This window comes from Hyperolius riggenbachi, chromosome 7 (assembly GCF_040937935.1).
Source record: "Hyperolius riggenbachi isolate aHypRig1 chromosome 7, aHypRig1.pri, whole genome shotgun sequence".
Lineage (NCBI taxonomy): Eukaryota > Metazoa > Chordata > Amphibia > Anura > Hyperoliidae > Hyperolius > Hyperolius riggenbachi.
Genome location: NC_090652.1, coordinates 168,174,578 through 168,188,240, shown reverse-complemented (window position 1 = coordinate 168,188,240; position 13,663 = coordinate 168,174,578). Strand labels below are relative to the sequence as shown.

The 13,663-nt window shown below is 40.2% G+C and overlaps 1 protein-coding gene across 1 annotated transcript in view; it reads right to left on the bottom strand.

Annotated features, from left to right (window-relative positions):
* Positions 1-3,978: 3,978 nt before the first annotated feature.
* Positions 3,979-13,663, bottom strand: part of CAVIN2 (caveolae associated protein 2) — a 39,472-nt gene continuing 29,787 nt past the window's right edge. The window contains exon 2 of the mRNA XM_068244857.1: positions 3,979-5,564. Coding sequence (XP_068100958.1) covers positions 4,788-5,564 — 777 coding nt within the window. The 3' untranslated portion in view covers positions 3,979-4,787. The remainder of the gene's footprint in view (positions 5,565-13,663) is intronic.

Genomic DNA, 13,663 nt, shown 5'->3' with positions numbered 1-13,663 from the left:
TTACTATCCCCTCAGACTTAACTAACACAGCCTGATTGGCTGAAGCCTCTCCCACACCTCTGTTACTCTCTGATTGGCCAATATCTCTCATGCTTCTCAAGCTACTGCCACACAATGACAATGCACTTTCTATTGCAGAGCTGGGTGGGAGTGTCTAACGACTGTCTATGTTTGCACTGGCTGCCTTCCTCCCAGTTTAAGGGAGGACATGACATCAGGATTGGCTTCAGACACAGAGATGCCTAAAACAGTTTTCGCTTTATTTACGATATAAAACTCACTGAAATCAAAACGTGCACAGTGCAATACATATGTTATGTACATAGAGCAAGTATTTATCTACTTATATATGTGTTTTTGTTTTTTTTTGAGATAGTATAGCTGACAGCTCATCTTTAGGTACCCAACAAGTAACAAAAAAAAAAACAACTCTAAAAATTGGCAGATAAAAGTAATATTAAGTAAGTTAATTAATCAGGAAAAACTTCAGAGTGATCTTTTTGCTTGGAAAGTGCTGATAAACTTATCTCATAAAGTTAAATAAATATGGACAGGTAATTCATAGTTTTGTGAATCATCCCCATTATGACAATTAGCCCGCCTTCACTACTTTCAAAACACTTCTTTTCATTCATTTTTTGCTGTATTTATACCTGAGTAATTATGAAATTGCCTTTGACCCTTTTCAATCCACTGTTGGACTTGGTTCCGACAGTGGATGATTACCCTCTACCTCCGATGCCAGACATAAAGCGACAAGAAGAGATATGGCTGCCGCTAGAGGCATAATATCAATATTACCTCAGTGTATTTGGGCTGCTTGCGCCGCCCGATCTAGGTCGGTACAGCATCAGACTATGTGGATCAAAGTGTTGGATTAAGTCACATGTGCAAGGAGACAGAGACCCCACCAGCACGCCCTGCCAAAGCTCAGGCAGATCACCCATGTCCCTCCTGCACAGTGGTGTAAAAGTAAGTTCTGGGGGGTTGGGAAGGGTGTGGGTGATCTGAAACTCCAATTGGAGGGGGTTAAAGGTGTTTATTTTCTCAGTTATCTTAAACTAGTGAAATAAAGCAGGTAAAACAGTGAAAAAATATAATAATAATAATGAAAATTGTATAATAAGACATAAAAGGCAACTTGGTAAAAAGTGTCAAATGCTAAACAGAGAGAGTTTACAATTTCTAAATCTGCAGTGGCAAAGGATCTTCTACCCAGGGGATCTAAGGACTCTTTCCAATATATAGTCTAATGGACTTTTGGACATGGAAATGTGAAGCCCCAAGCTTTGTGTGTAAGTTTTTGGGGGGCAACCCAAACCACAGTGAGATTGGATTGAGCATCTAACATACTAAGGGAGTATTAGATGGTACCAACTGTCTGGAAGGAAACAATATACCATATGAAGAGCTGCTTTACCAGTTTCCAATGGAGCCAGTGAATGGCAACTAAACTGATCCAGTGGACAGCAGGCACTATGTCAGTGGAACAAATTCCACTTTATTTACATCACATATTTACAATATATACATAAATATGGCATCTGTCTGCTTATGCTCTAAAACAAACAGAGGTTCTTTTTTTTTCTCTCAGTGTGCCCCCCCCCCCCCCCCCCCCATGTTGCATATACCTCTGGGTTTTGTTATTTCTATATGACACGACTGGTCACTCAGGCACTGAGCGCCACCACTATGCCGTTATGGGATGTCCTCTCTGAGTACTATTATAAATAGTGAACAAGGATTGGGAAGGATAAAAAAGGGTCACACTCCCCCCCCAATAAGCAACCACATTAGAACAGCCTGTTGCTTTTTTTCCAGACACCACGCATATTTTCTTTATTTTGTACATCAGCTGCAGTAGAAAAATGCAAATGATTTTCAAATTACAAACGTGTGCGGTGTTTGGAAAAATGCATATGAATATACTGTATGTATGCGTTTTCTGTGCATACAAGTGTGAGCCCTGCCTTAGACCTAACGTGGGAAGTGTTACATTTTTTTTAAATCAGATATCAAGTTTATTTTAGCTGTAAGGGCCTGAGCACACGCCTGCACTGATTTCTGCAACACACCAGTCCACACAGAAACAAGCAAATGTGCTCAAGCCCTAAGGCTGCTTACACACCAAGACGTTACAGGCGCACGTTAGTGCGCCTGTAACGCTCCCCCAACGCACAGCAATGTAACACAAGTGGGCTGTTCACACAGCCCACGTTGCGTTACATGTAATGCTGCACGTTCGGTGCAAAGTGCAGCATGCTACGGCGTTGGAGCGGCTATAGCCGCGTTAGACTGTTTGCACATGCGCAGTGGGGGGCGGAGAGGAGGCGGGGAGAGACAGCTACAGTAGCCGCGCACATGGCTACTTAATATTCACTGCACTGGCGGCAGCTAATTGGCCGGCGGGACCACGTGATGCGGAGTGTCTCGCTCCGCATCACGTGGTCCCGCTGGCCAATCAGCACCACTCTGGGAGACATTATAGGAATCGAGCCGCCGAACGCGGCTCACTCTACCGTCGGCTTTTGCAGCACCATACGTTGTGTTAGGTGCACGTTATGCGACCTTAACGTGGCACCTAACACAACGTCTTGGTGTGCAAGAAGCCTAAATGCATAAACTCAACTAAAGACATATTAGCATTATTCACATTTATAAACAGACATTTTCAAATCCTAATAATACATTCTAGTATAGTATATATATATATATATATATATATATATATATATATATATATATATATTCTTTTTTTTTTTTTTTTTTTGCAGACTGGTTTAGAAAAGCACACACATATTAAAGAAAGTGGCCTAAATTTAGTAATGCTTCAATTCACAAAGTTCTTCCCCATAATTTTACCACAGATACATGTGATTCTGCTCAATCCATACACATACAATCCAATCTGGACTCGACCCTTCTGGATCACTTCCAAAAAGCGGTGATACAGCAACAAGAAAGCTTTCTTGTTGCTGTATCACCGCTTTTTGGAATACAAATAAAAACGTAAAAAATTGGTCCAGAAGGGTCGAGTCCAGATTGGATTGTATGTGTAGGGACTTTATTGCATTGGAGTCTTGATGGACCTCCTACCTTAATTTGTGACTCCCAGTGATACATTGCATACAGTCTGAGGCCCGTGGACTTTGTTTGTATGTTGGGATTCTGCTAAATCCTCCAGCTGGCTCAGTAACCATTGCAGTTTGTTCCTTGCAAAAGGCAATGCAGATAAAGGAGAAACGCTGCATCATTAACTTATCAAGTGGCACCCCTCCAGTCCTGGGAAGAGGCTGGCTGCAGGAGTGGGCAGTGACCACACGATTACGGTTATTCTGGAAAATCAAGGCGTTTTCAAGAACTGCTAGAGCTACTAAGAACTTTTCAGAATTCTTGGACATCCGATTTTTTTTTGTATTCTACATGTGTAAATATGCAAAGCAGGCACACAATATCACTAAAAATTCAACTTCGCATGGATCCCATCAGTAGATGCATGCAGTTTAGTAATGTGGTTTATGAGCTGCAGTGATTAGAACAGCAAATGTTATTAATAAATCTATTTTAAAGGTTTACACTTCCTAAAAGGAAATATGTAAGAAAACTGTGGCACTGATGAAAGTTGTAGTTCTCAGACTTATGGCCTACATAAAAGTTTGGATGCCGTTACTTTATTGCCCGGGGATAAAAATAACCATATCTACATTTCTGCAAAACAAGTGTACAGCTCATCAGTGTGAAACTGGCTAACTCCATTGAAAGTTTCAAAGACACAATTTTTTCCAAATACAGATTACTTCTTAAACTCTGATAATGTAAGATTACCCTAATCGCTGCAGCTCATCTCTGTTTACCAGCTCCTTTCCGCACATTGCACCAGAAGCACAGACATATGAGCTACACAAGTGTCATAACAGCTTGTCTGATTGTCCTAACATCCGAGCATTAGGCATAAATAACACCTTCATACTCAGTATGTTGTTTTTTTTTCATGTTGACAAAATGATAAGGGGTTGGAGTCTGAAACACAGGTTGCAGATCATGTAAATCACTTGAAGATCTTCAGGTGGCAGAATATTTGGCCTTAGCTACATGTAAATTAGGCATCACAGCCACCTCCTCACTCCACTGATTTTCACTTCAGAGTGGAACAGTTCATCCAGTGCTTACAAAATATTAACTGTGGTTATCATAGTAACATTTACTTACACGACTTTCACTCTTTGTTTACAATAATCTCACATAGTATTTCTATTGGTACATTATATTATGAATAGGTACGTAATATTTTTGTAGTCGATCACATAAACCATAATGCATGGTAAATACAATAACAGACTTAAATGAACAAAATGGGTAGTTGCTTACAAGACTTTCTTGGAAGTAAATGTAGAAACAGAGATAAATATAGTGTTTCCATCTAAAATTATGTTTCGCTTTTATGAAAACTTTAGCCGAAATCTTACGCTTATTCATTACAGTAAGCCAATAAATGGTATCATCATGATTCAAAACTTGTTGCTTTTCATGAAAACAAATATAGGGTCCAATTTACAAAAACGGGCGCAAAAAAAACTGGCACCAATTTAAAGCAGAGCAACTAATCAGATCATATGTTAAAAGAAAGGACTATAATTAGTGGCGCTGAGCAACCTCTCCACTTTTGCTCTGATTTTAATTGTACTTTTCTATGCAAATCGGCTATATAACCATATGAACGTATTTAACTAATACACTTATCCACATACATCATCTTTTAAAATCACATATTTGCATGATGCCGTCTTTTAGAGACTTTGGTCAATTTGGAGTAGAGGTGACTGAGTAGGTACATTGCAGGATTCTTCTTCTTCCTCTGGCTGAGGCTTGTACTCAGGGCTAAAAGGGTTTTCACTTTCAAGGTCCACTTCACTCTCGTCTTCATCTTCATCCAGATGCAGTTGAATATTTTTTTTCTCCACCTGTACTTCTGGTTTAGCTTCTTTATCTGCTGAGTCATTTGTGGTTTTAACTTCCTCAGGCACCTTTACATCCTCAACTTGGGGAGACACGTCAGGTGATTTTTCATTCTCTGGATTGCTATTTTGATCATTCTCTGCTACTTCTTCTACAGTTTCCTTTACATCTTGGCCTTCGCTTTCCACATGTTTATCCCCATCATGGGATTTCTTTATACTAAAGCCAATTGGAACTTTGAAAGATGAGCTCTTGGAAGATGGTGTAAAAGACTTTTTAATTTTCTCTCTTCTTTCTGGAGACACAATTTTAGTGCCAATTTTGTTCATTTTCTTTTCTATGTTTTGACGAGAAAATGCTTTCTTCAGGCTATCTACTTTCTTTAGACTGGATCTTTTCATTTTCTCAGCCCTACTTGGCTCTAACTTTTCATCTATGCTATCATTGTCATCTTCATGAATACCATCATCATCTGACGATAGGTCAATAGTATGCATGGCCTCTTCTTGAGACTTGTTTAGGTCAACAGGTTCTTCTGGACCTTCTGTTATGCTAGGAACAGGTGTTGGTTCTTTCACAAAGACATTTGAAGGGATTTCATTTTCTTCCTAGGTAGAAAAAAAAATATTGGCAAAGTTAGGCTACCATACACATTTAAGCACAAATTACTTTTCATTTAAAACCACACAATAATCAAATTCGATTCTGCAATTTTAGGAATACCAATGTAAATGTAATCTATTTACTAGACATTTCAAGAAGACCATAAACATTCACTAGAGAACATAAAAGGGTTCATGCAAATGTGGCCTGCCTCTATTAGGAGTTCCTGCTGTAGGTGTGTACATGACACCGAAGTCCAATAACTGCTGATTCTCTGTAGTCCTTGCTATGTTCTGAAATGGCCAAGGCATTGCAGGGTCACTTATAATTCCCAGCTCAGAGTACCCAAAATAAATCAGGCCTATAAAATGAAACTACAGCAGAACGAAAAGCACACTGGCATACAGCACAGTCACAAAGTCACAGTAGTAATAATGTTTAAGGCTCCAGTTTTTCAAACAGCCCATTTTGAACATACTGTCTTAATATGAAAGTGTGTAAGGTACCTGTCCCATGACCTTTATCTTGTTCTTAAGTAAGAGGGGTTGGGGGGGGCTAGGCAGTAAAATATTGTGGAAACCCATAGAAACTCATGAGTATCTGGCATTTACAGCTTTATGACATTGTTCTGTTTTATTTATGGAATTATATGTATGTACTGTCGAAACAGGTCCCCACTATACAAGCACTAGCCCCTAATTGCCAGCCTTGCTGACAGACACCCTCCCAGCACTAAGTAGTTTCTTAAAATGCTGGGCTGAAGCCTCGCAGACCAGGACTTCTTTTACCTTTGAAAATTAACTAGACATCTCTGCTGCAGAGTAGATATATAAGTAGCTTAGCACACAAGACTGACATTAATGCTCCACAATATGGCTTCTTCATTTATACCATGGATGTTCAACTGGTCTAAAAGCATGCAGTTAACTGGCTCCCCTCCAAATTGGCCTTAAGCTACGTACACACCATGGATTTCTGTCGCCCAGCAGGAATCTGCTGTGCAGACCCATCGCTAGCCTGAAAGGGGAAGGAGGGACAATAATCGTTGCATGATGAAACGACTACCCATGGGTGGGGTGTGTGGAGAGAACAATGCAACTTCGGCGTCACTCGAACATCAGGGACCACTAAGGATATGCAAATTTAGACAGAGCGTCAGGAGTAAATGTATGGACGGTCTGTCAATTAAGTGATTTATTGCTCAGTCTGTGATGTCGCTCGACACGCAGGGTAAGTTGGGAGAACAATGTTAAGTCGGGAGAACAACGCTATCTTCCATTGCTCAGCTGAAGTGATCCGCCAGGACGAATGCCTGATTGAGCGGTCAGAGGCACTGGGGGCTGACGTACATTATCTGTTGCCTTGGCCGAGTGTTATCTGGCGTCTGTACAGGCCTTTATGGCAGAAGATGAAGAAGAATTAAGAAACCTCTTGATGAGGGTGAAAGAGGAGAGTGCAAAAGTTGACCTGAGGCACAACATAAAAAAACAAACAAAAAAACAAAGATCATGGCATCAGGACCCATTACCTCCTGGCATATAGAGGGTAAAGAAACGTAAGCAGTATCGGACTCTGTTCTTGGACTCAAAGATCACAGCAAACACAGAATGCAGCCATGAAATTAAAATACTGTACGTTTATTCCTTAGAAAGAAAACAGTGACAAACTTGGGACAATATAATAAAAAACAGAGATGTCACCTTGTCAACAAAGATTCGTAAAGTCAAAGCCATGGTTGTCCCAGCAATAATGTATGGTTGTAAGAGTTTAGCCTGTTTAATTTGAGTCTAATCACAAATTGTAATTTGACCTCTCTATGTAACATGACTGCCACGGCATAGATGGTAGATAAGTTCATTTAAAAGCATAGGCTGTTAATATGTCTGCTTCCATGAATCAGGAAGTAGAAACTGAGCAGATTAATGTTAGAATTTGTATCAGCTGTAACAAAGAAATGTTTTTGTTTAAAGGTTATTATGCTGTTGTGTATCTTTTAGAGCAGAGTGGACGTTCTGAGTTCAGGTCTGCTTTAAAACTACCTTGTTCTGCACTACCCGGCTAGTTTTTCATGCCAACTGGCTGGAAAATAATTATAGAGAGGACACTGGATCTGGCATGCTGGATGTTTAGGAGACGTCTGGTGGCTGCAGTACACATGCTGGATTGAATTTAAAGTCTTAACTGAGGTGGTCTTTATTGGCCACCATGGCTGAGTTTAATCCAGCATATGTATGTACCTTTACATTATTATATGGATTAGATTGTGAGCCCATTTGAGGGACAGTTAGTGAGAAGATTATTAACAGTTATACACAGTGTATAACTATGAATAATAATAAGGGTGGGGGCATATACCAGGTGCTGCAGATATCCAAGAGGATGTGCGTTTTCTTTTTCCTGCTCCTTCCTGGCCACTAGTCTAGCTTGCTGGTGCAGCAGCAACAACTTAGAACTAAATGCTCTCAAAACCATGGAGATGATAATAGACTTTAGGAGATCTCCCCCCCAGCACCTCCCCTTAACCATAAATGGATCCACAATAACCCAAGTAGAGTCATTCAAGTTTCTTGGGTCCACGATCTCAAACGACTTAAAATGGGACAACAACACTGCCACTATTGTCAAGAAAGCACAACAGAGAATGTACCATCTGCGGCAGCTGAAAAAGTTTGGCCTACCTCAAAAGCTAATGGTGCAGTTCTACACTGCAATCATCGAATCCACCATAACATCATCCATGACTGTATGGTTCAGCTCCTGCTCAGCATTAGAAAAGGGGAGGCTGCAGCGCATCATCCGATCAGCGGAAAGGATAATTGGCTGTAGCTTACCTTCCCTGCAGGATCTTTACACTAGCAGGTGCAGAAAGAGAGCGACCAAAATTGCCTCTGACCCCTCTCACCCAGCTCACTCCATCTTCCAGCGCATGCCTTCAGGAGTAAGATTCCGGTCAATCGCTACCAAAACCTCCAGACACAGGAAAAGTTTTTTTCCTCAAGCGGTAGCCATACTTAATGCTGAACCACGTTAGAGCTGCTAGGACTGAAAGTAATCAGCACAGAACTAAACATGAACAATTCTCACATTGCTTACTGCCACTATACTTATAATGTCCTTAACTTGTAATATTCACACTGTCTGTCCTTGTATTGTTTTTTGTTTGTGTTTGTTAAGAAACTGCCAAGACAAATTCCTTGTAGGTGCAAACTTACTTGGCGGAAAAAAATAAATAAATAAATAAATAAATAAATTGATTCTGATAAAATAAATTGATTGATTCTGAAACACTGCAAATTTGACTTGAATGCCAGCATTCTTTAAGTCTGGCTCAACCAAATAAAAATCAGGGCTGTGGAGTAGGTACAAAAATCCTAGAACTCCTCAGATTTGCATGCAACAATCTTGTTGATTGAAAGTATGTAACATACAAGGCATTTCATCACTGCCAAAGTTTAGGAATCCTAAAGCTATATTAAGATCGCATCTGATTTTGGGAACAAAAAGCCAGGAAGCTGATATTATTGTTAACATGAATGCCTAAGTATGTTGTATAATAACGTTCACCGGAACCCCATATTAGCAGGGTTCCAGTGTGTAGCCCTGATACCTTGCACAAAAGGTTTCTAGTTTTTCTATATCTCATATAGAAAAGGATAGGGCCATTTTCTGCAAGGGGGCATATCTTTGCACCAGAACCCAGCTGATATGGGGTTCCAGTGAATCTTATTAAACAGACAATGCGTTGGGATACTAACTTTTAAGCATTAGCATACCTCTGTGTTTTTTTATGTACACCAGAGATGCATTTTAACTGAACTTAGAATATAGCTGTAGAGTAGCTGTTAAATAGAAATCAAAACTAGTCCTTGGTAAGAGTACTTGTAGAGGGTTCAGACAGGAAAAAAGTACACCAATCAATGGGTACAGTGATGTGCAGGTACTCTACAGGAGAATGATGGGATTCTTCCTCTATTACACATTCTTTTTGCACGATCTGAACCTGGTTTATGGTTGATAGACAATACCACTGCATTCAATGTGCACAGCATTCTCAGTGCAGTGCTCTCCCCAGGCTCTTTTAGCCGGGTGCTCCACCCGGCTAATTTTGGTGAGAACCCGGCTGTCACCAGTTTGCCTCTTAATCCTCCACCTATGCTGTAAGCAGAGTTGCGCAGAGAAGCGATGGCTCTGCATTCCTCTGTCACACCCCACCCAGCTACTTTTTCATGCCACCCAGCCGAAAAAAAATTCAGGGGGGAACACTGCAGTGGATTCACAACAGATCTGTGAGGAGTGCATTTGTACTACTGTGTAACTTAATTTGTAGTCACCAAACCCCAATTTTAACAACATATCTAATTGGTTTCATGAGCAAATGGAGTGCATACATGTGCATAAAAAACTTGCATAAACCTGCATCAACGCAGAATTATTTGCCTCTCATTGACCATCCCTATGCCCTACACAGATACGTATCAGGCTTTATTCTTCCAGAAGAGATGTTATTTATTATATACTGTATAAAAGTTTCCTGCATACACATCAGATATACAGTCACAATTAGATATGTACTAGTATATCTGGCTTTAAATATACAGTGACTGCTTTATTGCAGCAGCACAAGTAACTGTTTGACTGGTTTATTTCATATGTGTGGACTAAGCACCGTTATTCCAGAATATATCTGTTATTTATGATGACCATTATCTGAAAAATAGAACATGATGTTATCATATTTTCTCTTTTAATTACAGTTTAAATGTATTAGGAGTCTGAGTCAGTGTATTTTTTCCAGACTCCAAGTACCCAAAAATTGTTCCGACTCCAACTCCACCCTGATAAAAATTGTCAGTATTTGGGCTGGTTCACATTGTGAGCAATTGTGCTCAGTTTGCTGACTGCAAGCGATTAGCAAAGCGCTAAAGCAGTGTCACCCTATGAGGGTGTTCTCACTGCAGCATTTCAAAAAATTAGACCGATTTTTCTTAAAGGAACATGCAAAAATGCACATTCCTTTAAAAAAAATTGCTCTGAAACTTGCTTTGCAATTTGTAGTGTGAACTTCAATGCCATTTGATCTTTGAATTCAATCTGAACCCCATTAGTTTGAAAGAAGCATATTCTGAAACTTGTGTCATGTTTGAAAATCATAGCAGGCTGCAGACTAAAATGTAAAGCTAACTGTAGGTGTCCATACACATCAATTTTCCCAGCAAATTTGATCAAAGTTATTGAATATGCAAGGAATCGATTTCCCCAAAAAATCATTTTCAATGGAATTTTGATTGAATTTTAACCTATGATTGTTTAAACGTATAGCTGGGACTGGATGGAAGATTAGGCTTGATTGGAGGCAGGGTAGGAACCGTGATCATTCGGCAGCACTGCAGTGCAATGCTGCGGTAGGTGTGTGGTAGGAATCGTTTCCTCACTGATTCGAATCCAAGCAGAGACAAATCTATTGTTTTGCCACATTAGTGGCAATCTATAAGTATTTGGTTACCTTCACAAAATTCCTTGTGCATTAAAGATATATGTTAGATCAATTTAGAAACAAAACCTTTTTTTCCCCTCAACTCACTATGCATTTTTTGTTTTTAATTTATTTTAAAGCATAAGTAGTATTGTATTATTCATTCAAGTCAAGATTAATAATACATCACTATAGCTTAAAAAGATGAAGATGCATTTTTATGTGAGAACTCTTATATGTACATTTACTACCCCAGGCCACTGCAAGATAGTAATCTGCAAAGTATATTTCATGGAAAGATGCAACAGATAATCATTGACACACGTCAGGTAAAGGGTGATTTGATGTTTCTTCAACGCTAGTTTGTCAGTTCAGAATGCTCTATAAAGTAAATCCATCTCATACATAACAAAGTTCATATTCTACCAGCGGCGCTCAAAAGTTCATATTCTGACCTACATTGAAATAACTTTACACTAAGTATGTTGTATCTAGATCTTTATGCTAACAAGTGCAGAAAGAGAGCAACCAAGATTGCCTCTGAACCCTCTCACTCAATCTTCCAGCTTTAGCCTTCAAGGGTAACATACTGGTCAGTTGCAAGAAAAACTTCCAGGCACAGGAACAGCTTCTTTCCTCAGGCAGTAGCTATGCTTAATGCAGAATCATTTAGATTGTAAGCTCGCAAGGGCAGGGCTCTCTCCCCTTTTGTGTCTTGGAATTCATTATACATTTTATTCATCATGTTACTTTTATCACTGTCATTACCAATTCTGTATTTTGTATCGATTTTGTATTTAGTCACCAAATTAATATTAATAATAATAATAACCATGCTAGAACTGCTAGGACTTTAAAGCATTACAGCACAGAACTGAAAATTAACGCTTCTCACTGTTTGCTGCCACTCAAACTGTAACCTTGTACTGTATTGTCCCTGTCCATTAAGCAACTGCCAAGTCAAATTCCTGTAAGTGCAAATTTATTTGGTCAAATAAAATTGATTCTGATTGTATGCCATATGACATGGAATAAAAAAAAGCTTAATAAAATAATTCCGTTTGTATTTTATAAGTTACTATTTTTAATGAAATGAAGCGGGTTACAAATGGACAGAGAAAAACCAAGTGAGAAGTGTAGTAGGGCATTTTTCCTTGAAAGACCTGTCACTTCAGGAAATTCATGTTGATAAAGGTGTAGATACTGGGTATTGGTGCCTTACATATTCCACTGTACAGGGAAGGAGGAACAAAGAGAAAAAGGTAGAGTCACTGGGGGACGGAAGGCGGCATAAGGGGGGCATAAGGAGACAGAGGTGGCACAGAGGGACATATCAGAGGCAATGGGAGGCAGAGGGGGCACTAGATGCACAGGGGAACAGAGGGACACAGTGGAGGCACATGGGTCAGACCTGGCACAGAGGGAGACAGTGGAGGCACATGGGTACAGAGGAAGGCAATACTGGAGGCACAGGGTGACAGAGGTGGCACGGAGAGGTGCCACTGATAGGCACAGTGGAAGCAAAAATGAGGCATTGGGGAACAGAGGTGGCACAGAGTGGGACACTGAAGGCACATGGAAGCACAGAGGACAGAGGTGGAACAGAGTTCTATCTTGCATACAAATTCAGGTTACGAACAAACCTACAGACCCTATCTTGTTTGTTAAATGGGGACTACCTGTATATACCTTTTCTACTTTAGGTACAATTACTTATTTCTTGAGTTTATTTTCAGTTCAGCAATGCATATAATCATAAATCCAGGCAAGCTCCCTGATGCATCAACAGCCAATGTTCAACAGTGGTTGAAATTTGTAGTGGCAGCAATGTTTGCCTCCATGGCACTAACCAAATCTCTCCCTTGTCTGCCAGCACAAAGCTCCATTGACAGATAAAAACTGATCATGCCACAGAGCAGTCTGCCACTACAACCTTCTGAACGCTACAAATTTGGTAGCTCTCCCGTTTCTCATGTTGTAAAAGCAAAAACAGTAACACTCGCCTTCACAGATGGATATTCCACCTATTGTATTTATATGAACATACTGTATATCAAAGGAAATTATTCTTTAAAAAAAAATTAAGTATGCAAATTCTTCAGGTTAATAATAACCAGACATTAATAGTGTTTCCTGGTTGTGTAGTCTGGATTCTGGACTCTGCATCGGCGCAATGGAGGGAACCGGACTAACACAGAGGGAGCTAATGGACCGCAGGGGCTGCAGGAAGCACCAGCTAGGTATACATAATTTTAATTTCATTGTCTTAGGTTTACTTTAAGGATTATATGTGGGGTAAAGCACAAATTTATAAAGAAAAAGTTACTACTGTTAAGATGATTTAAAAGAGATCCCGAGGTGGGGTTCTGACAATGAAATCCGAATACAGAGGCTGGGTCTGCCTATACAGCCCAGCCTCTGTTGCTATCCAGATCCCCCTAAGCCCCCCCCCCCCCCGGCGCTCTGCGATCACCCATAAATCACAGCCACACTGTGCAGGCTGTGTTTACCTCTGTATTGTCAGTCTCGGCTCTCCCCCCGCCTCCTGCATAGCTCCGGTCCCTGCCCACGTCCCTTCCCTCCAATCAGCGGGGAATGAAGGGATGCGGGTGGGGACCGGAGTTGTGCAGG